Source organism: Paroedura picta, chromosome 11, assembly GCF_049243985.1.
Source record: "Paroedura picta isolate Pp20150507F chromosome 11, Ppicta_v3.0, whole genome shotgun sequence".
Classification (NCBI taxonomy): Eukaryota; Metazoa; Chordata; class Lepidosauria; order Squamata; family Gekkonidae; genus Paroedura; species Paroedura picta.
Window position 1 is genome coordinate 61171226 of NC_135379.1, and position 25849 is coordinate 61197074.

The 25849-nt window shown below is 51.4% G+C and overlaps 2 protein-coding genes across 2 annotated transcripts in view; one reads left to right on the forward strand and one right to left on the reverse strand.

The window, feature by feature from the left end:
- Positions 1-9182, reverse strand: part of SPMIP9 (sperm microtubule inner protein 9) — a 32867-nt gene extending 23685 nt beyond the window's left edge. Inside the window, exons 1-4 of the mRNA XM_077302640.1 lie at positions 8900-9182; positions 8637-8798; positions 6878-7096; positions 513-562 (exon numbers count right to left, since the gene is read on the reverse strand). Coding sequence (XP_077158755.1) covers positions 513-562; positions 6878-7096; positions 8637-8798; positions 8900-9182 — 714 coding nt within the window. The remainder of the gene's footprint in view (positions 1-512; positions 563-6877; positions 7097-8636; positions 8799-8899) is intronic.
- On the forward strand, positions 8431-19527 carry FOXI3 (forkhead box I3). The gene is made up of 2 exons (XM_077304785.1): positions 8431-9039; positions 17849-19527. Exons 1-2 carry the CDS (start codon positions 8511-8513, stop codon positions 18424-18426), a joined length of 1107 nt encoding a protein of 368 aa, XP_077160900.1. The 5' UTR covers positions 8431-8510; the 3' UTR covers positions 18427-19527.
- Positions 19528-25849: the final 6322 nt, after the last annotated feature.

Here is a 25849-nt window from a genome sequence, read left to right on the forward strand (position 1 = left end):
CCGTGAATAAAACTTTGCAGGTCTTAAAAGTTGTTATGTGTGCAGACATTGAACCATGCTTTGATACTATGCTAATGAAGGACTGCAATGTACCCAATCACTAACCTCTTCTGCATTCAGCTACAACCAATGAGAAGCCTCTTGAATGGACCAATTGTAGGCTCCACTAAGAGCCTATCAGGTTCCTTGGTGGGAAGCCTGAAGTGTATATAAGTCGGTGGGGTTCTTCCGCTTAATGTTTCCGTTGTCGTGGGAGTTCAACCAAGAGCGGAGTTACTGAAGAAACTGCCTCTGTGTCTACTGAGCCCGAAGATCAAATAAAGGTGCCTCTGGACTCAAATTTTGTTCTGGTGGAACTAACCTGTTCTGTGAAAAAAGCTGGTGAGTAAGTGGAGACCCCTGCCTTAAAGAAACCAGAAGTGCTTCTGTTGTTCCACATGTGTGGAGGTTGCTTGCCTGCTCAGCCACCGTTTGCAGGAGGACTGAAACTGGAGCTGGAGTCTGTGCCTCACCTTCGAAAGGGAAACTCTCCGCATCACCTCCATCATGCTGCACGGATTGCCTGGGGCAAAGAAAGACCAGCGTCAGGTCAGGATGACTTGCAGCTGCTGACGCCTCCGGCCGAGGACCCCACCTGTCCCGTTCCCTGCCCCATCGGAAGAGTTGTGACCGGACCCCTTTTTTCACACAGGCGCTGGGGTCAGGAGAGGAAAGTGATGACTCTTCCCATGCTTCCTGACAGCCAGGGAAATCCCAACCCCCCCACCCCCGACTCCGCCAGGGGGAACTTTTTACATGACCCCATGAAAAAATGCACTCCAGGCACCTTTTAACACTTAACTTGGTATTTGAATGTTTTGAAATCTAGACGCTGAGTTTGGTTTAATGTAAAGTTTACTGAATATGCCTTTTATTATTCTGTGATCCACCCCAAGTTTCTGAAGTCAGAGCAGAATAGAAAGCTCCAAATAAATTACTGAAAATGAATAATTGTCTGCGGGAGCTGAGAGTCAGGGCGGCTGCGTTGCCTCCCCAGGCACTTCTGACCAGGCCTTGGCCCTGAACGCTCCCCAACCACTGGTGTTGGGAAAGGCCTCACTGCCTGCAGTCCTCTAGAGCAGGGGTAGTCAACCTGTGGTCCTCCAGATGTCCATGGACTTCAATTCCCATGAGCCCCTGCCAGCGTTTGCTGGCAGGGGCTCATGGGAATTGTAGTCCATGGACATCTGGAGGACCACAGGTTGACTACCCCTGCTCTAGAGCTGATAAGCCTCCTTCTGCCAGAACTTCTGTTTCTTCCCCTGTGAGGCCCCTCTTAAACATGAAAAAATGATGCCCCACTTCCATTGCCCTGAGAATCACGTCTGCCCTCAGGTACCCAGAACACGAGGACCCAAGTGGGGCTCTCCTGTCTCTCTGACAGCATCATTGCCTTTGGATTTAAAGGACAGCAAGGGCTATTTGCCTTCAGCCATTTCTCCCAGTGCCAGAATCCTACGGCTCTTTGACTGGTTTGTGAGACAGTTTGGCTGATTAACTCTCTCCGCAATCCACAAGCAGGAGTCCAAGAGGAATGAAGGACGGTGCACCTTGCAGGACCAAGAGAGTGACTTTCCTTCTGGCAGAACTTCAGGTAAGCTCACTACGATATAAAGCAGGGGTAGTCAAACTGCAGCCCTCCAGATGTCCATGGACTACAATTCCCAGGAGCCCCTGCCAGCATTCGCTGGCAGGGGCTTCTGGGAATTGTGGTCCATGGACATCTGGAGGGCCGCAGTTTGACTACCCCCGATATAAAGTGTTTGGTAGCTACAGAAAACCAATGGCGAGGTTCTTAGGGCGGGGGTCCACCCTCCTGAGTCCAGGTGGAACTGAGGAGTGCGTTAGGCATCTGTGTCTAGCCCCAGTCCATTCCTTGGATCCTAAGGAAGCAGAGGGGCAAGAGGCGTTACCTCTAAATTGGAGTCTTGACGGTTGCTGTTCTGGCATTGTGGACCCGCTGGGCTGGCGGCGGCTGGACCATTCCAGGGGAAGCAGAACATTCTGCCTTTTATGAGGCATCAGAACTTCAGGACATTCCATGGCGGCCTGGCACCAGGGGGAGGCCCTCCTGCCTTTCCCTCCCAGTCCCACCTCAACGCCTCCCCTGCGCTGGGGGCAGTCCTAGGCCTCATCGGTTGATCAAAGAGAGAGGCTCACTTGAAGAAGGTGGGGGATCTGCAGGTGGCTGGCGGTCAAAGGATCTGCACAAGATGCTTGATGCTCCAGACACACCAGCCCAGAGGCATGAGGCTTGGGATCCTGACGGATGGACTAGTCGCCAATATAAAAGAGCAGGTAAAAAAGAGAGTGGGGGAATTGCCATAAGAAAGAGAGCGTATTCGTCCATCCCAGACACTCCCTGTTGAAAGAAGAATCAGTAGATTGTTGGGCAGGTATCCTCAGCCTTTTCTGAGCCTGTGGGCACCTTGGCAATTCTGGCACGAGGTGACGGGCACAGCCACAAAATGGTTGCCAAGCTTTAACTGGCTACCCAGGAGACAGAGCCAGCCACTAGATCCCCTGTGCAGGATCCTGTCAGTTTAAACTGGAACTGACCAATAGGGTGCACTGGCAGGAAGATCCCTTGTTTGCTACTGTCTATATCAGGGGTAATCAAACTGCGGCCCTTCAGATGTCCACGGACTACAATTCCCAGGAGCCCCTGCCAGCATTCGCTGGCAGGGGCTCCTGGGAATTGTAGTCCATGGACATCTGGAGGGCCGCAGTTTGACTACCCCTGGTCTATATGTTGGGGGTTTTCAGGGGTTTCTCAGTTCAGTTTTCCCTCTTGTGCCATCAGGCTGAGACGACAATAAAGAGCAGATTGAACTCCCAGGGGCTTTATGCAGGGCTACTTTTGCATTTGATCCAGAGACTTCAACTAGTCCACAATGCAGCTGCCTCGGACCTTACAGGACCTTTCAGTGCTTACACTGGTCAAATATGTGCTCTCCCATTGCACTGGCTCCAAACTGGAGACCAATCTGGTTCAAAGGTTTTGCCCTTCCCTTCAAGACCCTAAATCAGGGGTAGATAAACTGCAGCCCTCCAAATGTCCTTGGACTAAAATTCCCACGAGCCCCTGCCAGCATTTGCTGGCAGGGGCTCATGGGAATTGTAGTCCACGGACATCTGGAGGGCCGCAGTTTGACTACCCCTGCCCTAAATGGTCTGGGACCTTCGTACCTGCAAGATCGCCTCCACCACAATGCCATCTCCCCCCAGAAATTTACAACCATGCAAACAAAACTTGCTTATGATCCCTGGGCCCAGAGAAGTCAAATTGGCTTCAACCAGAGTCAGGCCTTTTTCAGCCCTAGCGCCAGCCTGGTGGAATGCTCTCCGAGGGAGATCAGGAGCCGCAGGACTTAAAACAGTTCTGTGGGGCCTGCGAGACGGAGCTGCCCCACTAGGCCTGTGCTTGAGGCACACAACTCCTGCTTCTCCTGAGCTCGCCTCCCTCCATAAGCGGCAAACCTCTGTAGGCCCCCTCAGTTACCAACTTCCGAAGCACTTTATTTTAAAATGTTAAAAAATATTTAATCATTGTATTATGAGGTATTCTAAGTTGCCCTGAGCCCTCCGGGGAGGGCACCATATCTATTTGAAAGTAAAAATAAATAAATAAAAATAAGTGGGGGGCCACTAACGGGGTTTATGAAAGAGGTGGCCAAGCCCATGAGGAACAAGGAGAAATGAAAGGGCAAGAAAGAACATATTGCTAGCATCTTTAACTGCTCCTGCGGGGCAGATAAAATAATAGAGTAAGGGCCCTGAGGGTGATCCTGTCCGGGATGAGGAAGGGTGCCCATTGGCCCATTCCTCTGGACTGACAAGCGGAGGGCCCAATCGAGAGTCAGTCCAGCTCCAAACCGGCAACCACAAATTGGGAGCGCCTTCCAACCCGCCCCAACCCCCACGAGGGCAAACCTTTGCCCCACGGCGGCCCGAGGCTCCCCGTCCCTTTGCCCGCCTGGGGGAGGAAAAAGGCTTCTGCGGTGCCGTCCCCAGGGAGCGGGGCTAGCGCCCATTTTATTCTTAAATAAAATGGGCTTTAAATCTAGTTATTTGATAAAACAAATTACATTTGAATTAAATTAGAAAGCGCAAAAGGTTTACCCCTTCATCCCAGAGCTTTCTCATTCTCTGACTAGAGCACTTTCTAACTCTTCCTGAGCTGTTGGTAAAATCCTACCTGCTCATTTCCCCCTGGTTCAGACACACAAGCCAACCGCTGGAAAGGTGTGGTGCCTTCCTGAGGGTTCTGCATCCTCCCTGTTCCCCACACCTGTGATGTCCATGCGTGCCTCTCCAGACTGGGCCTCTTTCTGCACAGGGATCCATTACAACCTCCATTTCCAGCCTGGCAAAAAGAGGATGGAGAGACTTGCAGAGTGCTGTGTATATTTCACTCATTACCCAGCTGCAGACAATACCAGATGTGAGGGCTGCTTAAAACCATCCCAGCACCTTTCCCAGTCTTTTAACAAACACAAACAATGGCTTCTTATCCTAATGGTACTTTTATATGCTGAAATAAAGGAGCCTGCCGTCTTCTGAATGATGACACAATGCAGCAAGTGAGTTGGTGTTATCACCCAGAGAGAAGAATCTGCAACACGAGAATCTCTTTGAAGGATCAGGTGTTGAATGACTGGTTAGGCAGCAGAAGGCCCACCCCCATCACTGGACTCTCTGTAATGTGCTCTGGGGAAGCTCCTTGTGGTCAAACTATTTTGATTCTGCGGTTTCAAGCTGTACGGAGGAGCATTTCTCAAGGAAGCGGTACCTCGGGAGTACTCTGGATAAAGGTCTCCGGTTAGTATGCTTCTGGCACTGGATGTAGAGGTCCAGGTCTAAATATGCCACCGATAGGAAGCCAACTCACTCAGAATATCAGGATGCACAACATGCAGGTTGTGTTCAAAGTTCTCTGACATCCCCATCACGGGAGGCTTTGTGGACATTTATTTATTTATCTATTCATTTACCGTATGACATATAATATAGTCAGGAGATCCCAAGATTGTCAGGTAGGAAACCCACAGAAGAACCGTGGGAGAGGCAGTTTTGTAGCCATGCAGGCCCAAAGCTATGACACCCTCTGGGGGTAATGACCAGTGTCACGAATGGAACCCCATTCCCTGACTGGCCCTCTCAAGTCACTGATCAAAGAATGGGTCCTGTAAGAACTTTGGGTAGGCTGCAGAAATTGAACCCAAATAGTCTCCCACTTCCAGAGTCTAAAGCAATTGATAGTGCAGTCCTAAGCAGAACCAAACACTTCTAAGTCCAAGATGACTAAACTGGGACTATCCAACTTTGGTCACATTAGGGCAACACTGGAGTTACTGGGAAAGACAATCATGCTAGGAAAACTGGAAGGCAGCAGGAAGAGAGGAAGACCAACACGAGAAGGGTTGACTCGGTAATAGAGACCGTGGCCCTCGCGCTGCAACACCTGAGCAAGGCGGACAGTGGCTGGATGTGTGGAAGGGCTGAATCTAAAAGATATCTGAAAATCAGAAGCCACACGCAAGCAGCTGAAGCTCATGGACTGGGGAGCTCTACTTAGGAGTGGACCGTCAATCTCCCGGGCTACCTGGTGGAATGAGCTCCTGAAGGAGCTGCAGGCCCTGCAGGAGCTTCCAGTGTTCCGCAGGGCCTGCAAAACGGAGCTCTTCCACCAGGTCTATGTTTGAGGCTGGCGTGGCAAGGAAGATCTATATGCCCCCCCCCCTTCAGGACAGAGTATTGTGTATGGTGGCTACGGGTTCCATCTGTCCCCCTCTCCCATCCTCCCTTTATGAGATGCTAGTGGGGAGAATGGATTGATTGTCGGAATTGTTTTTTCCCGCCGTATCTTTTCTGATTTATTATTTGGATCTCTGTGTTTTTTGTTTGGGGTTTTAAAGGGAGTTTTATTGGGGATTTTATTTAGACTGTTGCAACCCGCCAAGAGCCACTTGGGAATAAAAAAAGGTAAAGGTATCCCCTGTGCAAGCACCAAGTCATGTCTGACCCTTGGGGTGATGCCCTCCAGCGTTTTCATGGCAGACTCAATATGGGGTGGTTTGCCATTCCCTTCCCCAGTCATTACCGTTTACCCCCCCAGCAAGGTGGGTACTCATTTTACCGACCTCGGAAGGAGGGAAGGCTGAGTCAACCTTCAGCCGGCTGCTGGGATCGAACTTCCAACCTCATGGGCAGAGGTTTCAGACTGCATGTCTGCTGCCTTACCACTCTGCGCCACTAGAGGAGTGGTGGGTAATAAATTGAAATAATAATTATAATAATTTCCATTTGTTCTGATGTATGAATAATTTATTCTGGTTTACTGTATTGATCTGTTTGAATCTTTTATTGTTTAGAATACTAGGCTTGGAAGGGGCCATAAAACCCATCTACTCCCCCTCCCCCCCCCCCCCCGCTCAATGCAGGATGAGGCTCAAGCATCCAGGATAAATATCTGTCCAGCTGGGAATTCGACAGGACTTTGACACCTAAACCATAGAGTTTTCACCATGTCCTAGAGATGCAAGATGAAACCTAGGCTTCTCTGCTCCTCCTCTCTCATAATAGTGCTATACCAGTTAGCATAATTGGTGCTCTTGCCTGCAAACGGAAAGGTATTTTTTAATAACTGATAATTAAAAATCCACTGAATGCATGAAGCAGAAGCTAAGGAGGAGGGCTAAAAGGGACAGTGGCTCTGAGAAACCTCACCAGCACTTAGATGGCCTTGGCCAGACCGCTTGGGGAGTTGTTATGCGGAGAGGAATCTCCGGAACTGAAATTCACTTCTTGAGAGAGATCTGTGGATTCCGCTTCTTACCTTCTTGTAGTGGTCTGAAAGAGGAATTTCTCTTCAACGTTGGCTTCTGGAACTTCCTCCTGGACAGCAGGTTGACCTTATCCAGGCTCCTCCCGACTACAGGAGGAGAGAGGGGTTTGGGAAGAGACACCAGCCTCTGCAGAGAGCAATTCTGCCCTACCTGACCCATCTCTCTCCCGACAGACTCCACGTTCCTAAACAGAGGGGAAGAAATGGCCCCTGGGGAAGGGAAATGGGCCAGAGCTTTCTTAAGGGCCCGGCCTTGGTGTCCGAAGGTGGCAAGGTCCAGCTAAGCCCCCCCTGGTCCATAACAGGGCACAAGAGCCCGGCGGCTCAGCTGGAGGAGGCCAGGCCTGTCGCGCGGCTCTTCCTCCCCGCCGGCATCGCGCAGCCTGGGGGTGGCTGCAGAGTTCCCAAGGAGGCCAGCTCCCCCGCGGAGCGCCCCGAGCAGTCGCCGGTCGCCGTGGAAGGTCCCCGCCCGTGGAAGCCCCGTCTCCTCCGATAGGCGCCTCCGGTGGGAAGAGGCGCGCTGCTGCGCCTGAGCCCTCTCGGCTAGCGCAGGGATCAAGACGAGGAAGGAGCCGAAGCGGAGCACCCTGGAAGGAGCCGGGGGAGGAGGGCGCTGCGGTCCCAAGGCGGGGAGCCTTGCTGGGTCCCCCCCCCCCCGCCCAAAGCACACACGCACTTTTCAAAGAAGAGCAGCCGATGGGAAGGACGGAGGGAAGGCGGGCGGGCGGGCAGGCAGGGCCGCACAGCCGCCGGTGCCAGAGCCTTCCTTCCCAAGCGCCGCTCCAGCGCCCGGCAAGCCCGACGGCGGTCGAGAGGGACGCGGCCCCGCTGCGAGAGGGGGAGCCCCGCGCACCCGGCGTCCGTCCGTGCCGAGGGGGCGTCCACGTGGCCGGCCGGCCGGCGGCGGATAATCCCTGGGCGGGCGGAAAGAGGCCGCCCGGTGCAAAGGCGGCATTGCCCGGGGCCCGCCCGCGCTCCCTGCTCGCCTCTCCCCAGCCCGACGGCTCCCCTCGCCGCCTCCGGGGACGGTTGGCAGGGGCAGCAGCCACGGCCTGTGGCTTCTGCCGCCCCAGGGAGGGACGGCGCCGGGCTCCGGCCCCCAAAGAGCCCGCCGCAGCTTCGGAAAGGCGCTCCTGGGACGGCCCTCCGACGGCCAAGCGGGCAGAAGCGGCGCGTCTCCCCGGGCGACTCAGAGCGCCGCAGAGTGCCTCCGTGGGCGCCCCGGGGTGGCCCTTCCCCGCAACCCGAGAGAGGGCTGGAGAGGCCGGTCCCAGGTCAGGGGGGGGGCCGGGAGGGGACAGGGGCCCGGCCCGCCGGCTTCAGACGTGTGTCCGCAAGGCTCTGCGGCCAGGGAGCGGCAGCTTCGCCGGTGCCCGCGCCGGGCGGATCCAGGGCCCGGATCGGGCCCCCTGGCGGGGCGGGGCGGGGGGCCGTCGGGCGGGGCGGCGCCTGGCGGCCGAGAAGTCCCTCCCTCCGCGGGCGCCCGGGCAGAGCGTTGGGCGCTATAAGGGCGCGGGGCTGGCGGCCGGCGGCTGCGACGGGGATGAGCGCCAGCCACCGACGGCAGCCCCCCGACGGCGGCCCGGCCGCTTGGCCGCCCGTCCGCGCCCGCGAGGCGCCCCCCATGGCCGTCTACTGCAGCGAAGCCTTCGGCGTGTACCCGCCCGCGGGCGGCAGCGGCGCCGGGCCGTCGGGGCAGAGGGCTGCGGGCGCGGCGTACGCGCTGGGCGACTACGGGCCGGCGGGCTACCTGTGGGGCGGCGCTCCGTACGGGCCGGGCGGCGGGGCTCCCCCCGGGGCGCCGGGGACGCCCTTCCTGCCCTTCGGCGGCGGCGGGGGCGGCGGGGGCGCCTCGGGGGCTGGGGCGGCCTCCTGCTCGGGGGCTGGGGCGGCGGAGCTGGGCTGGCTGAGCCTGGCCGGGCCGGAGGAGCTGCTGCGGCTGGTGCGGCCGCCCTACTCGTACTCGGCGCTCATCGCCATGGCCATCCAGAGCGCGCCCGGGCGCCGCCTGACCCTCAGCCACATCTACCAGTACGTGGCCGACCACTTCCCCTTCTACAAGCGCAGCAAGGCCGGCTGGCAGAACTCCATCCGCCACAACCTCTCGCTCAACGACTGCTTCCGCAAGGTGCCCCGCGACGACGACGACCCCGGTGCGTAGCCCACGCTCCCCCGACGGGACGGGACGGGACGGGACTGGAAGGGAGGGGACGGGGCGCGCCGCACGCCAGGCAGCCCCGGGCGCCGGCGGGGCTGGGGAGGGCAGGGCAGGGGCAGGCAGCGCGCCCGTGGCCATCTATCGGGAGAGCCGTGACTTCCCTGCACATTTAAGACACCCCCTTTCCCCCGCTCGGTTGGCATGCATGCGGGCCGGGGGACCTCAGACTTGCATTTGAGTGAATTGTGCAGAGCTGCCTCTTCTCGGGAGGGGCAAGTTCGATTTCGTCTCTACGCAGACCCCCCTCCCACCCCCGCCTCGCCCCTCAGCGATCCTCTTCCCCCACCGCAGCCCCGAACAAGCTCCTCCAGGGGGCACCTCTGCCGTCGGCATTCCCCTCCCCCATACGAGAAATACTTTTAAGTATTTGTCCAGGGCCGTAAGTAACTGGTTTTTGGATCCAGTTCCTCTGACCAGCCAGTAAAATATGTAACTGATGCATAATCATCATTTTAGGACAATCTTTTTAAACTTGCCACTTTGTCAATGGACTGGGGCCACCGAAATCAGACTGTCCAGCCCCAGAGTAAAGAGCATCTGTACAAATGGAGGGCAGGGGAAATGGTCTAATTTCAAGCGAAATTATTCCCGCTTCAAGTATTTGTATCTATAATTAAAAATGTATCAGCCTATTTTACAACAACTACACACTGAAATGGGGGGGGGGGTGTTCTACTTAGGGTGGGACTGCATGACTAAGCAGGACCCACAAGCGGGCGGGGGGGGGGGGGGAAGCCTAGGATGGAAGATGTAACAATTCTAGAAGTTTTGGAGCCATGGAGAAAACTTCCCTCTGCCCCCCCCCCCAAAAGAAATATACATTTGGAGGTATATTGTAATATCTAATCCTTTCCTGTTAAAGTTACCGTTCTTGAACTGATGTAATCAGATGAAATGCACCATCTATAATTAGCATATACAATTGTTCTCCTTGACATATTAGGGGAATTGATAAATGTCTTGGTTTTGCAGAAGCAAAATTGCAAGTATACCTGTTAATGGACATAAGGAGTTGCTTCCATAAGAAAGCTGTGCTGTCACAGTACATGGATTTCCCATTCGAAGGGCTGAACTTTATAATAATACTGCAGACGCTGAAACGTTTAATAATGTAACATTCGATGCCTTGCAGCCATATTTTGTCAGAATTATTTACATTTAAACAAAAGCAATTCTGGAAAATGTTATCTGTTGGTCTGGCTATTCATTTATCATTGTACAATAGCTCTTTATTCTGGGCTCCCCCAAATATTTCAACATTAACTTCTCTGGACAAATTAAGAAAGTCCCCAGATTCTTCATGCTGTTTGTTTGGAATGGGTCAAATGATTTGTAAGACAAGGTTTTTCTCACCCCAAAAGAGAAAATATTACCTTAAAATTACATTTCCCCCCCCCCAACATTCAGTTTTTTTCGTTGGAGAAATTGAAAGACTCTTCAGACATTCTCATATTGTACTTTTTGAATGTGAACCTCCTGGCTTCAAGGAGTATGTTAATTATTCTAAAAGATGGCATATAGGAGGATTTTTTCAATGTTATCCCAATTTTCCCCAGTATTCTACCCCTTGAGGAAAACCTAGCCAGCGTTTTCCTTGCCCCCCCCCATCCTGGTGTGTTCGCCTCTTTCTGAAGGGTGGGGTCCTCAACGGTTGTTTGCAAAAGTGGCTAAAAGACGCCTCCACTTCAGAGGCAGTGACCCTCTCCGCATCTGTTTTAGGCAGGAAGCCTTGGGGTGTGGCTCGGGGGCTGCCCAGGGACACGGGGCTTCGTTGCCCCTTTGTGGAATGGAAGGCTAGGCCATGGGGCAGAGCTGGCAGGGCTCTTCAGAATGCCGTTCCCAGGGGAATGGGGTGATGGAAGTGAAACCTGTTCCCAGGATAGTATGGCTCCCTGTCTCTTTGGGAGAGGAGGGGGCGTCGGAGCAAGAGAGGGGCTGGCCCGGCTGAGTGTTCTGCTGGTTTGCAGGCCGCGCACAGAGGACACAAACAGGGTCCTCAGATGTGCTTTGGGAGTGTGGCTGGTTGTTTGAGGACACTGGAGGCTAACAGCTTCCGTGGGGTCCCTGTTGGTCCATGGCAAGAGAGGAAGGGAGGATATGGGCACCGGTAAAAACTGAAAAGGGCAGCCGCTGGGTGGCTGAAGGCTGAGTCAAAAACTCTCTGGTCAGAACGGCAGTCTCATTCCACTGGTCGGGACTCCGATGAAGGAGAACCTTGCCCAGGGCTGTCTCCACCTGTACTTTGTGAGTGTACAGCCGCCATCTTAGCCCTTCTTGCGCACGGCTGCTGGGCGGCACATTGAGAATGCACTCCACAAAATGAGCATCCCGCCATGGAAGAGCAGGACGGACCTTTCTCTTGCACTGAGATGACGCCATTTTCTGCTGCGCAGCTTTTGAGCTGCTCTTGGGCTGCGTCTGTCTTTCTTGCCCCCGTGAGGAGGCACTTTGTGCATGGGAATTGCCAGTCTGGCCAGAATACTTCGTTGGAGGCAAACCTTACAAACTGATTTGAAGCAAGAGCCGACTTAAGCCTTGCTTGCGAAAAGAGTGATACAATCCTTATTGTGTATTCCTGGCAAGAAGCTTTGGATAATTTTTTAATTTTCCATAAAAGTGCATTAACTCCGGCCTCTTACCTCCGCTTATCATGGAAGAAATAAAATCCAAATGCATAAGCCACGTCATTAGCAGAATTTGCAAATAGGGATGTGCACACACAAAAAATTCAGTTTTTTAAAATTCAGTTTGATTTAGTCTTGAATCAATTTGGTGTATCCCCAAATCATCAGAATCCCATTATTGATATGGGGTTTGGCAAGTTTCAGGTTTGGCAGGATCCAAGTTTCCGGAGTCCATTTGGCTCCATTATAACCCACGGAGCTGTTAAAGTCTATTGGAATCGAGCCTGTCTTTCTGTTCAGGGAGGGGGGGGGAATAGTAAGGCAATACAGCCCAGAAGAATGTCCCAGAGAATCTCCGCAAGGGAACAGAAGGGGGGCATTTTTGCAAGGCCAGCCCAGCTGCAGGACCAGTGCAGGACTGCCCAGCAGAACCAGTGCCACTGGGACAGGGCCAACTCAGCAAGACCAAGTTCCCATCAGAGAATCTCTAGAGTGAAAACGGAGCGGGAGGAAGGAGCAGCAACACACCTGCAGTTAAGGCTGTAGTGCCCAGCGGCAGAACTCTGCGCCTTCCAAATGGAGCCCAGCACAAGACCCCGAGCCCAGGGTGGCCAAGGCCAGCTCAACAGGGCTGCCCCACAGAGCCACAGTCCTGGGCAGTGCTGGAAACTTCTTATGAAAGAGAACTTTGGAGGGCTCTCTGTACACTGGGCTGTTGTTTTTAAGATTGTTTATAGCAGTTATATTATTCCCCATGAGTTTAAAATGGTAATAAAAGGAATTAGTAACCTAAAAGCCATCTAAAATAACATAACCCCCCGCCTCAGGGCTCCCCCCAAAGTTGGGGGACTTCTCAGGCCAGTGTCGTTTGCCCTTCTCTTCCTTGGTGCCCTGCATTGGGCCCTTTGCTGGCTTCAGGGGGTTCTGCTGGACTTGGCATGCTGGCTGGGTTGCCAGCCTGGGGGGTTCCTGGAGGTGCTTGTGGGCAGCAGGAGCTCAGGAGGGCATCTTCCACAGCAGCCGATTTCCTCCTAAGGGATCTGTGTAGTCTGGGAGGGCTCCGGGCCCCAACTTGAAGTTGGTAACACAACATGTTGGGCAGAATGCAAAATGGACAAGCCATCCCCCTGAACACACTAACACATCCAAGAGGGAAGGTGCGGATCCTTGAAGAGGCTCAACCTGGGTTTCATGAAGCCTTGGGGTTTCTTGACAGTCCCAGGTTTTCCCAGATGGGTGGCAGTTCATTCATTTTATATTATATATTTATAACAGTCTGCTCCCCCCTCCCAAATGTCCAATGATGGGTCTGGAGGGGGTAGGAAGGGCAGGGTCCCTGTGTGGGCATGTAGACAGCTCTGCTTCACAACCCTATTCTGCATGATCGCGCCGCTTCTGGGGTTTCTCGAAGCCTGAAGAATGTTTCAAGGGTTTCTCAAGGGTAAAAAAGTTGAGTAACAATTAGCAGGGGTAGTCAAACTGCGGCCCTCCAGATGTCCATGGACCACAATTCCCAGAAGCCCCTGCCAGCGAATGCTGGCAGGGGCTGATGGGAATTGTAGTCCATGGACATCTGGAGGGCCGCAGTTTGACTACTCCTGAATTAGAGTAACGAATTTGCTGTTTAATTTTTGGTTGATGCAGTAAAGGAAGAGCTGTTGCTTTATTACCCAGTGAAACTTCCCCAGTTCTTTTCTTCTACCTGAAGTCTCTTCTTTATTGGCTAAATTCTACTGCTCCCAAAGTAGACAAAAGGGGGGATTCAAATGCTTGCAGATTGTATTGTACGAATGAGATCTTTGGGTCCTTGTGGACTGTAAGCTAAATATGAGCAGACAGTGCAATGCAGCAATAAAGAAGGCAAATTCAATCTTGGGCTGTATCAGCAGAGGCATCACATCAATCTAGCATTAATTGACCGGCATTGACCAATAGATACAAAAGTAAAATGAATTTCAATAATGAAAAATGTAAAGTTCTGCATTTAGGTAGGAAAAATCACATCCATTACTATAGGATGGGGGGGGGGGCTTGTCTTGGTGGTAGAATGTGTGAAAAGGATCTAGGAGTCTTAGTAGACCCTACACCGAACATGAGTCAGCAGTATGACTCAGTGGCTAAAAAGGCAAACGGGATTAGGGGCTGTATCAAAAGACGTATAGGGTCCAGATGGCACAAGGTGATGGTACTGCTTTACTCTGGTCTTGTTTGATCTCACAGTACTGTGTTCAGTTTTGGACATCACAATTGAAGAAGGATGTAGACCAGGGGTAGTCATACTGCGGTCCTCCAGATGTCCATGGACTACAATTCCCAGGAGCCCCTGCCAGCGAATGCTGGCAGGGGCTCCTGGAAATTGTAGTCCATGGACATCTGGAGGGCCGCAGTTTGACTAGCCCTGATGTAGACAAACTGGAGCGAACCCAGAGGAGGGCAACAAAGATGGGGAGGGGTTTGAAGACCGACATATTTATTTATTTATATTTATATACCGCCTTCCCCTGAGGCTCATGGGGAAAGGTTGAGGGAGCTAGGCCTGTTTGGCCTGGAGAGAAGATGACTGTGATAGGATAGGCATCTCAAGTACTTGAAGGACTGTCACTTGTACTTGAAGGACCCAGAAGGTTAGACCAGAACCAGTGGGATGAAATTAATTCAAAATAAGCTTCATTTTAACATACGGAAGAAGTTCCGGGCCAAGCAGTTCCTCAGAGGAACGGGCTTCCTCTGGAGGTGGTGGGTTCTTCTTTTTTGGAGGTTTTTAAGCAGAGGCTGGAGAGCCATCTGACAGAGAGGTTGATTTTATGCACTTAGGCAGATGGGGAGTGATTGTGTCTGAGCTTGGCTCTCAAGCCCCTTCTTGCCTGCCCAGGGAAATGCCGATTGCCACTTTGGGGTCAGAAGGTGAATTTCCTCCAGGCCAGACTGGCCAGGGATTCTGGATTTTTTTTTGTGGGGGGCATCATCCCGGCCTGGAACAGGGGTCATTGTGGGTGGGCAGGTAGTTGTGGATTTTCCTGCATTCTGCAGGGCAGTGGTTCTCAATCTGGGGGTCGGGACCCCTTTGGGGGGTGAACAACCTTTTCGCGGGGGTTGTGGCAGGGTAAATAGCTTGGCCGGGGGCGCCATCCATACAACAGCCTTGTGGGATAAATCGAGATGGAGCGTTTGTCTGTGTGGAGCAGTGGAAAAGAGCGAGATCGGCATGGTGGGACAGAGAAACCCCAGAAAAAGATACCAATTTATATATAATCATGAACCATGGATCTTCACGCCATTGGTCAATTTCAGTTTAATTTCTGTGAAAGAACACTTGCAGAATTTTATCGTTGGGGGTCCCCACAACATGAGGAACTGTATTAAAGGGTTCCAGCATTAAGAAGGTTGAGAATCACTGCTGCAGGGGGTTGGACTAGATGACCCTGGAGGTTCCTTCCAACTTTATGAATATATTATTAGTGATTTTGTAGAAGTATGGCATCATGACATTTTTGTTAAGCACATCTTTTACAAATCAGGGATCCTTGATTGTATTGTCATGGAATTTTGGTGTGATTCTTGATGCCTCCGTTACAATGGCAGTTCAGGTCACTAGACTAGCCTAGCTGGTGTTTTACTATCTATGCAAAGTGAGGCTACTATTTATTTATTTATTCACATTTCTATACCACCCCTCATAAGTCATCTCGGGTGATCTATCCAGGGTGATCCATGAGACAGTCAGCTAGAATAATAGGATCATAGAATAATAAAGTTGGAAGGGACCTCAGGGGTCATCTCGTCCAGCCCCCTGCACTGTGCAGGACACTTACATCCCAATCACTCATCCACTGTAACTTGAGCCTTCACAGAATCAGCCTCTCCGTCAGATGGCTATCCAGCCTCTGTTTAAAAATTTCCAAAGATGGGGAACCCACCACCTTTCGAGGAAGCCTGTTCCATTGAGAAACCGCTTGAACTGTCAGGAACTTCTTCCGGATGTTTAGATGGAATGTCTTTTGAATTAATTTCATCCCATCCTGTCAGGACCCTGATCTCCTCCGGGAGCTCATTCCACCAGGTGGGAGCCAGGACAGAGAATGCTCTGGCTCTGGTTGAGACCTGGCGGACCTCTTTAGGGCCAGGGACCTTTAGCTGGTTGGTAGCAGTGGAGCGCAGGGCTCTTTGGGGGGTGTAGGCAGGGAGGCGATCCCTCAGGTACACTGGGCCCTGACTGCGTATGGCCTTGAAGGTAATTACCAGAACCTTTAGTCTGATCCGGAATTCAACTGGCAGCCATTGCAATTGATGTAGGATGGGCCGGATGTGGGATCTCCACGGTGTCGCTGTGAGGATCCTGGCCGCTGCGTTTTGGACCAGCTGTAGCTTCCAGGTCAAGGCTAAGGGCAGGCCTGCGTAGAGTGAGTTACAGAAGTCCAGCCTGGAGGTGACCGTCGCGTGGAGAGCAAGAAGCTTCCTTCTGGTGTGACATGTCCAGACAGAGAGCAGCTACCCAGAGGGGGGATGGGTTTGTAGAAAGAGGCCAGCCTCACACGAGATGTGAATTGAAGCTATTCCTTTGAATCCTGCCATAGGCTGTTATTGTCTGTGCATTCCAAGTGGCATCCCTCCTCTTGCACTCACCAGCTTATGGGGTCATAGTTCTCAGGTGAATGTTGCTGCCAAATGTTATGGATCTCACTATTACTACTGCTGTTTTATTGACATGATTACTGAACAATACTGTATTTGTTCTTATATTCTCCCATGTTCTATGTAAACTAGCGATCCCCAACCTGTGGGCCGCGGACCACATGTGGTCCTTCAACTAATTGGAGGTGGGCCCCGAAGGACGCCTTCTCCCCCCCAGCCCTTTACTTCATCCCCCCCAGCCCTTTACAACACACTTCATAGTTGTGGCGTGTCTGTATCTTATTTTGAAGGAATGTTTAAACATTACCATAGCGATCAGAGAGCGCTAGGGCAGTGGTTGAGAGTAGAGGAGTAAACTACCCCCCCCCAACCGGGACTCAGTAAAAGGCGTTGAGTGGTCCCCGGTGATAAAAAGGTTGGGGACCACTGATGTAAACCACCCTGAGCTGCAAGGGGAGGGCAGTATATAAATATGAGAAATAAATAAATGAATAATAAGGACTGGAGAACAAGTTTTCCTCTGATGCTAATTAAGCATGATTCAATTTTGCTGATGGGGTAATGGGTTAAAGGCACATGCGTTTATTGTTTTGGTTTTAGTATAATAGGAATTAAAGTATAATAGTAATAAACTAAACTTTATTTTTGTATCCTGCCCTTTCTAGGTAGCTCAGGGTGGATAAAAGCATGGGTTAAAACCATCAATTATTTAAAAAACGGTATAATAATTGAAACGTCTGTGTATATTACATCAGCTCCTTTAATAAAACTGGTGTGTGGGGGGATTCCAGATCTTTCTTGGAGACGCGGATCTTCCTTCCGCTTCCGCGGTGAGCCCGGCGCTTCTTGAAGTTCTTCCTGGCCTCGGTCATAGGCCTGGTGGAACAGTAGAAATACAAAGGACGGTCTTTCCTTCTGATAGGGTGATAGAGAGCTTCTGGCCATATGCTCTAAGAACAGTTGTTCAGTTAACTTGTTAAAATGCAGAATGATCAGCTGAGGATTATAGTTGGCTAACGATCCTGGATGGTCCATACTAGCTTCTTCTCATCTGACCTCTGGAACTGAGCAGGGTTAGTATTGGGATGGAGGCCGAGGAGTGCTCCAGTGGCCTTTGCCTGCCTTTTCCCTGGCCCTGATGGCCCACCTTAGCTGGCTCTTGTCAGTGCTCAGAAGCTTAGTCAGCCCTGGGTGGTCCTGGAATGGGAGACCCCCCCCCCAAGGAAGTCCCCGGTTGCTCAGAGCCACCTCCATGACTCCATGACTGCTGGGGCAAGGTTGCCAAAGTGAGCTGTGCCTGAGCAGCCCTTCTCTGGGCCACCATTTCTCTAGTTGCAGTTGACTCTTCTTTTTTCGGGAGGGGGAGGGGAGGGGGATCAGTCAGATCAAACACGAACTTTGGGATTTAGGAAGCCTGTCATTCTGCTGTTGGTGGAAAGCATGCCTTAAAACAAACACCCCCTCCCCCTTTTCTCTGTCCTTGTTCAGGAAAGGGGAACTACTGGACCTTGGACCCAAACTGTGAGAAAATGTTTGACAACGGGAACTTCCGTCGCAAACGCAAGAGGCGCCCAGAGAGCAGCGCATCTCGAGTGGCCTCCCCGCCTTCAGCTTTGGGGCTTTTGAAGACTGAGGACCGGCCACCCAGCACGTCTGCTCCGGGGAAGCCATGCGGGAGAAGTCCCTCCCCGGACTTGCAGCCAACTGCTGCCTCCATGAGGGAACCTTCCCGAAGCGCCTCTCCGCCGGGGATGGTCTCGCCCGCATCCGGCTGCCTCAGCTCCTTCTTCAGCGGCATGAACGCACTGAGCCACGGAGGAGGCCGCCTGACAGGCACTTTGGGCAGTGAGCTGCATCACAGAAGCCTCTCCGCTGGGTTCACGCCTTCCAGCAGCTCCCCACAGGAGGTCCCTCCCACAGAGCAACTGCAGCGGGCTTCAGGTCCCACCCATGCCTATTACAGCCCCGTGCATCCAGGCGGTGGCGGCCAGGCCAGTCAGTACAACCACTTGTACAACTTCACCGTTAGTAGCCTCATCTATGCTCGGGAGGGCACAGAAGTGTAGGGGGCCCTGGGAAGGGAGTCTGGCTCTCAGGAGGGGCAAGGGGGTGGCCAGGCTCATGGAATGTCCCTCTCTCCTCCATGCAGGCCAGAGTAAAATGTTGAAATATGATTGGTGGGGAAAATGCACAAATTTGCTGGTGCTTACAGGTTTTTCTCATTGTGCCCATGTGCCACCAAATCCTAGAAGGGAGACCCATGTGAGCTGTGAGATGTTTAAATTCTTTATTGTTGGAGTTGGAGTTAGATTTAGCTTTAACGAATTGCCAGAAAGTGGACCAAGTATATAAAATTAGCCATGAAAGCACATTGTCTAATGTTGGGGGCTGTGGGGGGGGGGGGGAGACATGGAGTTCAGATTCTGTTTACAAGCACTGGAGTGTCAAAAGCAGCAGACAGAGCCACCTGACGAAGTGCCTTGAATGACAAAACCACCCAGATGCCTTTGCCTGTCCTCTCCTGGGCAAGCTGCTCTTGGAGCCATGGGCTCGGCTTGTGAGATCCGTGGATCCCTTGGCCACCTGCCAAGGATCCTGGGCTGGCCTTTGACTTGGTGCATGGCAAGTTGTGCAGATGGTGCCAAACCAAAATTGTCCACCCAGCAAAAGTGCTGTGCACTGTTGTGGGCCTTGGCGGAGGTTTAGCACCCACTCTTTGTGTGTTGGATATCTGTGAGTATGGCTTCATGAGAGTACGTTCCCTCAGAGTCACCCAGGCATTGAGAAGAGGACAGTCCTTCTGGGGTCACAGGTCAAGGGCCTGCACACTGCAGCTAAGCCCCTCTGGATGCAGAAGGCCCACACGTCCTGGGGGAGCCTTCCCAGAGTCGAGCTCCTGAATCGTCCGGCTGCCCCATCCCAGAAGGGCAGTGTTTGTCCTGAGAGGGGGCCCTTCGGACTAACGCTGGTACCAAAGACACTGTTTGAGCAGGAGAACAATGTTTTGCATTCATAGAATACCCCGCTTTGTACATTTTATTTCACAGAAGTTTGTATTTGTAAATTATCGTCTTGGACCTGTACTTATTTAAATGTTTTTGGTAACATATTAATGTTTTTTGCCTGTCTTCAGTAGTTTTTAAAGGAGATATTAGGAATAAAAATTGCAAAGTGTGACTTTTACTTCTTAACTACTTTTTCTTCGCAATTAATGACTTGTCTGAGTTAGAAAAGCTAACTATGCACTAACCATGGGTGGTGGTGGGGTGTCCTGGAACTTTGGCTGCAAAGTTCTCTTGCACATACCCTGTGGAAGTGAGCTGGGCGTGCTCTTGCGTGTCTTCCATTAGTTTCAGGGGGACTTCTGCCAGATTGTGCCCCTTTTCATCTATCGATCCTGTTCCATGGCAGGAGCTGTATTGCATCTTCCTCAGCAGAGGAAGCAAACTGTCTGGGGTGCAGGTTGGATCCTTCCCGTTCTGAAGGAGTGGCCCTGAACCTGTGCCAGCAAGCCGCAGACGGAAGGGTTGATTTGCACTGTCTTGGAAGCAAAATCAAATGGGCAGAAGCCAATATTCTGGAGGCAAATAAGCTCTGTGGCAGCTCTGTGTCTGCAATCCCCATTCTATTACATTGCTTATGGCATGTCGCATCCTGTTGATTGCTTTGACTTGTTCCACGTAATCAGCCTTGAATCTCAATTAGAACGGCGGAATACAAATCAGTATTACTCTGTCTTCTTTTACATTATCTTTCCAGTCGGTTGATATAGACATTAAAACATTATTTATCTTTTCAATAATGCGGTCTGAAACAGGAGTTTTTAGTTATTCCAAATATTGGCCAAAAATAACACATGGCAGTCGTCACACGCAAAACGTATGGAGTAGGAACACATGAAGCTACTTTATCCCAAACCAAACCTTTAGACACTCAAGGTCAGAATTGGCTAAGCAGACAGGCCACAGCTCTCCTGAGTGTCAGGTAGAAGTCTTTGCCATTCCCCACCCCTTTATAGTTTTACCTGGAGTTGCTGTAGACTCAACCTGGAACCTTCTTCATGCACAGCAGATGTTAGGGTTAGGGTTAGGGAAGAAGCAAAGGTTTCCCTCAGACAGCAAGTCAAGGGGGCAGAGCTAGAGGACCTCCTGCTGCTCCTTACCCCTCTGCCCTCCCTGCACCCCTATGGGCTGCAGGGCAGAATGGCATCAGAAGCTTTTAAGGTAAAGTAATCCCCTACAGGAGCTCTCCAACTGACTGGGTCCCCATTGGTCGTAGTCCTAGTGGCCCCCTACTGCCAACCAGTGGGGCAAGGACAAAGGCCTATACGCAGTAAGTGTGGGGATCTCTCACTGTAATGGCTGCAACTATTCCCTTAGGCCCTCCATGTGTACAGCCCGTTTCACGCAACCCGTCATGGAACCACGTGGTTGCTCAAGGTTGTGTTCTTCTTGGTAGACAGGAGAATGAGAAAGCTGGCAGCTTTCAGGGTGTGTCATCTATTTATGAAGTTCAAAACTAGTCATGTAGTCCTGAACCCTAGTTTATGATTTTTACTTAAGATGGCTTCCATTTTCCACCTTGCTCAGAAGATTATTCTCCCAGTATTTCTCCATCCCCTACATCAGAGGCCAAGGAAACATACTATTTGGATGTGAAGAGGGCCTTACTGGTTTACCCTGACTGATTTCACATGGGTGGAAAAGGTTGGGCTGTCGCCCCTATGGCAGTAGGTCTAAAGAGAGCAATCCTGTCCCTCTCAGCCTCCTCTTCTTCGAGCTGAACATCTCCAGGTCCCTCAGACTTTCCTCACAGGGCTTGGTCTCCAGGCACAGGATCATCCTTATTGGTCTCCTCTACACCCTCTCCTTTTTGTCCATGTCATGGCACCTGCTCTCTCTCACTCACTCTAGGAACAAGCTCTTGTGTCATGATTTCTTTCTGGGTTGGAGTGTGTTTTACGGTGGTGGGAGTCCTGTCCTCCCCAGCTGCAGAACTGTAATAAGCTGCAGCAGAACTGATCCATGCTGCCTTCTCCTGTTGCTCAATCAAGTGGCTCTTTTATGCAACAGGCTGCCTTTCCCAATCCAAGCCAGGGCACTGCTAGGCTGAGGCAACATTAATTATTTTTCCGCTTGTCGGATCCTATGAAAAGGACATGAAAACGGCCTGTTTACGAAAGACAGCGGGCAAAGGCTGTGAGCTGATTATGTCAAACATATTCAAAGCTTCCTCTGCATTAGGGATTGTGATCAACAAAGCATAGCCCACACCTGCGCTCCTTTTCCATGCTTTGAGGTGGTTGAACCATGGAAGAAGAGAGAGATTATATTAACCCTTTGGGGGAAACAAAATTCTTCTAACCCATTTAAGAGAGACGAGCCTGCTTGGTTTTAGAACTATTTTATGTCCTTCAAAATATTGCAGATGAAAACAGGGCCACTTGTCTAAGCAACACTAATTCAAACACCTTGGCATGCTTGTGAGCGCACATACACCACAAACACATACCTGTAGAAGCACCAGAAAACTGAGTTCCCAGAGGATCTTTGGAGAGGACATAGTGACTAGGTTGCTTGTATGTTACCATGAGAATCCAGGGGCTTAGGGCTTGACAGGAACAAATGTATGTGCAAGTCCAGCATAGGTGGAAGCACCAGGGACAATGAAGGCCCTTTGTTCTCAGGCAATACCATTCGTCCCCACAGAGCATAATGTCTAGGGTGAAATTTAAGAGGGAGAAAGTAGTGGCAGAAGGAGCCAAAGAAGACCATGCTGCAATAACAAGAGGTGGGTTCAACCCTCATGACTTGGCCAATGTCTTACAGAGGTTACCATCTTCTCAGGTCCTGTGAACAATGCAGTCAAAATCCCACCCAAAGCATGTTTAAGGAAAATTACTCTAGGGGGCTACAACTCAAAAGAAGTTCTCATTTAATCTCACTGTTTGGTCTGAAGGGACTTCGTATTGGCGAGAGCAAGAAGCTTCCTTCTGGTGTGACATGTCCAGACAGAGGGCAGCTACCCAGAGAGGGGATGGGGGGATGGGTTTGTAGAAAGAGGCCAGCCTCACACGAGATGTGAATTGAGGCTATCCCTTTGAATCCTGCCATAGGCTGTTATTGTCTGTGCATTCCAAGTGGCATCTCTCTACCCCTATGGTGAAATTCTATACACTGGAAAAACTAGTTCAGTTTTATTCCAGTGGAATACCTATTTCCTTTAGTCAGCCTTAGAATCATAGAATCATAGAATAATAGAGTGGGAAGGGACCTCATGGGTCATCTCATCCAACCCCCTGCACTGTGCAGGACACTCACAACTCTATCACTCATCCACTGTCACCTGCCACCCCCTTGAGCCTTCACAGAATCAGCCTCTCCATCAGATGGCTATCTAGCCTCTGTTTAAAAATTTCCAAAGATGGAGAATCCACCACCTCCCGAGGAAGCCTGTTCCACTGAGAAACCGCTCTAACTGTCAGGAACTTCTTCTGGATGTTGAGACGGAATTTCTTTTGAATTAATTTCATCCCGCTGGTTCTGGTCCGTCCCTCCAGGGAAAGAGAGAAAAACTCTGCTCCATCCTCGATATGGCAGCCTTTTAAATAATTGAAGATGGTTCTCAGATCCCCTCTTGGTCGCCTCCTCTCCAGGCTAAACAGACCAAGCTCCCCCAACCTTTCTTCATATGTCTTGGTCTCCAAACCCCTCACCATCTTTGTTGCCCTCCTCTGGACACGTTCCAGTTAGTCTACATACCTCTTCAGCTGGGGTGCCCAAAACTGAACACAGGACTCCAAGTGAGGCCGAACCAGAGCAGAGTAAAGCGGTACCATCACCTCCCATGATGTGGACACGATACTCTGTTTGATACAGCCCAAAATCCCACTTGCCTTTTTAGCCACTGAGTCACACCGCTCACTCATGTTCAATGTATGGTCTACCAGGACTCCTATATCCTTTTCGCACATGCTACTGTCAAGACAAGTCTCCCTCCTCCTATATTGATGTATTTGGTTTTTCCTACCTAAATGCAGAACTTTACATTTGTCCCTATTGAACTTCATTTTATTCAGTTTAGCCCACTTCTCAAGCCTATCAAGATCATCCTGTATTCTGATTCTGCCTTCTGTTGTGTTTGCTCCCCCTCCCAGCCTTGCAATGGCTGATCTCCTTTCTCCAAGGTCGGGGACAGAGCTGGTTTTTGTACCCCTCTTTTGACTCCTCAAAACACAGTTGTCTTCCTATCCTCTCTCCACAACAGACACCCTGTGAGGGAGGTGGGGCTGGGAGACTGGCCCAAGGTCACTCAGCTAGCTGCATGTGGAGGAGGAGTGGGGAATCAAATTAAGCTCTCCAGAATAGAAACCACCACTCTTAATCGCAATACTATGCTGTCTGGGGAAAGCAATTGCACCCTTATGGAGTGCCATCGCCCTGATATTATTCAGCATCTATATGCACACTTTTGCAGAGGTGTATGGGCAAGGGTGCCACCTGTACACTGATGAGGTGTCCCAGGTAGCCACATACACCCTCAGATTGGTTGGCCAGATGTCTGGAGGTGGTGGCAGGATGCCTCCGACAGAGCTGCCTGGAATTCAACCCCTTGAAGACAGAGATCCTGTGGCTGGGGAAGAAGGGACCAGTAGAGGAAGAATGCATCATCAAGAGTTCAGGGGTGGACTTTGACACCTCTTTATCGATGGAGACACAGGTCACGAATGTGGTGTTCTAGGTGGAGGTCCTGGCACCCTATCTGGCCTTGGGAGACCTGGCCACATTGAACCATGCAATGATGACCTCCAGGCTGGATCACTGTGACTCTACACAGGGCTACACAGAGCTACCTGTGGCCCTGATCCAGAAATTACAGCTGGTGCCGAATGCAGCTGCATGGGTTCTTACAGGGACCCAGTGGAGGCCTCATTCGACCTGTCCCTCAGGAGCTGCATTGGCTACCAGTGGAGTTCTGGATGAGGTATTTTGCTCATTTAACTACTGACCTTTAAGATCTTACACAGTTCAAGCCAGTGTACCTGAGGGACTACCCCTCCCAATATGTTCCCCAGAGAACATTGTACTCTGCAAACATCGTTGTTGGTAGTCCCTGGTCCAAAAGTTGGTCACTTGATCTCACAGAGCCAGGGCTTTATTGGCCCTGGCTCCAACCTGGTGGAATGAGTTACCAGTTGAAATCAAGGCCCTGATGGAGCTGCCAAAGTGCTGCGGGGCCTTCAAAAGGTCACTGTTCTGCCAGGCCTACAGCTGAGGTCATGGCTGACTGGTAATGACACAGACCGTTCTCCATCTCATTGGCTCCCCCCCCCCCCCCCGTTTTAAATCCTTCTGGTCTGATTAGCTGGACGGAGGGTATGTAGGGGGTGTGGGGTTGGCTTTATCTGTATGAGCCTCCTTGTGGGGAGGGATGGCATATAAATCAAACAAATGTGTTCATTTTTTTGAATCCCTGAGAAGGTGGAGGGCTGGATTGGATGGCCCTCTGTGGTCTCTTCCAGCTTTGTGTGATTGTAATTCTGATGTAAATAAATGCCAGTTGGCTTCTAGAGCTGACCTAGAATCATAGAATCTAATGGATGTCAGGCCATTTTGGCTTTTATTCCAAGGTGGTCTGCAAGCTAGTTGACTGTGACTGGCAGTATATCTGATGAAGAGTGCTTTGCACTCGAAAGCTCACGCCTTGATTAAATCTTTGTTGGTCTTAAAGGTGCTCCTGGACTCTGATTTTATTGTGCTGCTTCAGACCAACACGGCTACTCATTTGAATCTGGCAGTATGTCTGTGAGCTACCAACCTGTGATATAGAGGCAAGTTGATGCTATCCCCTCTCCCCCTCATGGTAGCATCTGTAGCCTTCATGACAGCAGGGTACCCTGTTAGTCAGCAGCAGAAGAAGATTGGAGTGCAGCAGCACCGGGTCACTAATCCCAGGAGCGACTGCCCTAAGAGCTGTGCCTACAAAAGCACTGATCCTTTAAGACAAGTGGTTGCATTTGGAGAGAAGGTCGTGGAGCGCGCCTAGCTCTCATGCTGGCAGCTTCCCTGCTTGGGGGAGTTCATGGTGGACCATCTCACTTGAGAGGGGAATCAACTCCGCTGGCTATTGGGGGAGGGGGAGGCATGGGTGATATCTGCAAAAGTTATCCTTTGAGGCGTGGAGTTCCCGCTGAGTTCGGAGGGAATTGACTTTCATCACCTCTTTTGCTGGCCTGAAATTAGGCCATCCCTGCGTGCAGGCCAGTGGGAACGACTCTCTGCCATGGTTCTTTCCATCTAGTACTCATTCTTATGTCTATTGTTTAATTGTTCTTCCTGGGCCTGTTGGCATAACCATGGAACTTTGACCCCTGTAGCTTCGATGGTCGCTAGTATGAGGCACCATTTATTTTCAGAAGGCTTCAGTTGGCAAACTGGAATATCACCTGAGCAGTGGTTAACTTAACCATTTCTCTAGTCAGGGTTGCTA

What these genes read in the sequence shown, in the direction of transcription:
- FOXI3 (XM_077304785.1), top strand. Translation starts at nt 8,511, where the DNA reads ATGGCCGTCTACTGCAGCGAAGCCTTCGGCGTGTACCCGCCCGCGGGC. An exon ending in CCGCGACGACGACGACCCCG is followed by an intron (nt 9,040 to 17,848) that starts GTGCGTAGCCCA and finishes GTCCTTGTTCAG; the next exon opens with GAAAGGGGAACTACTGGACC.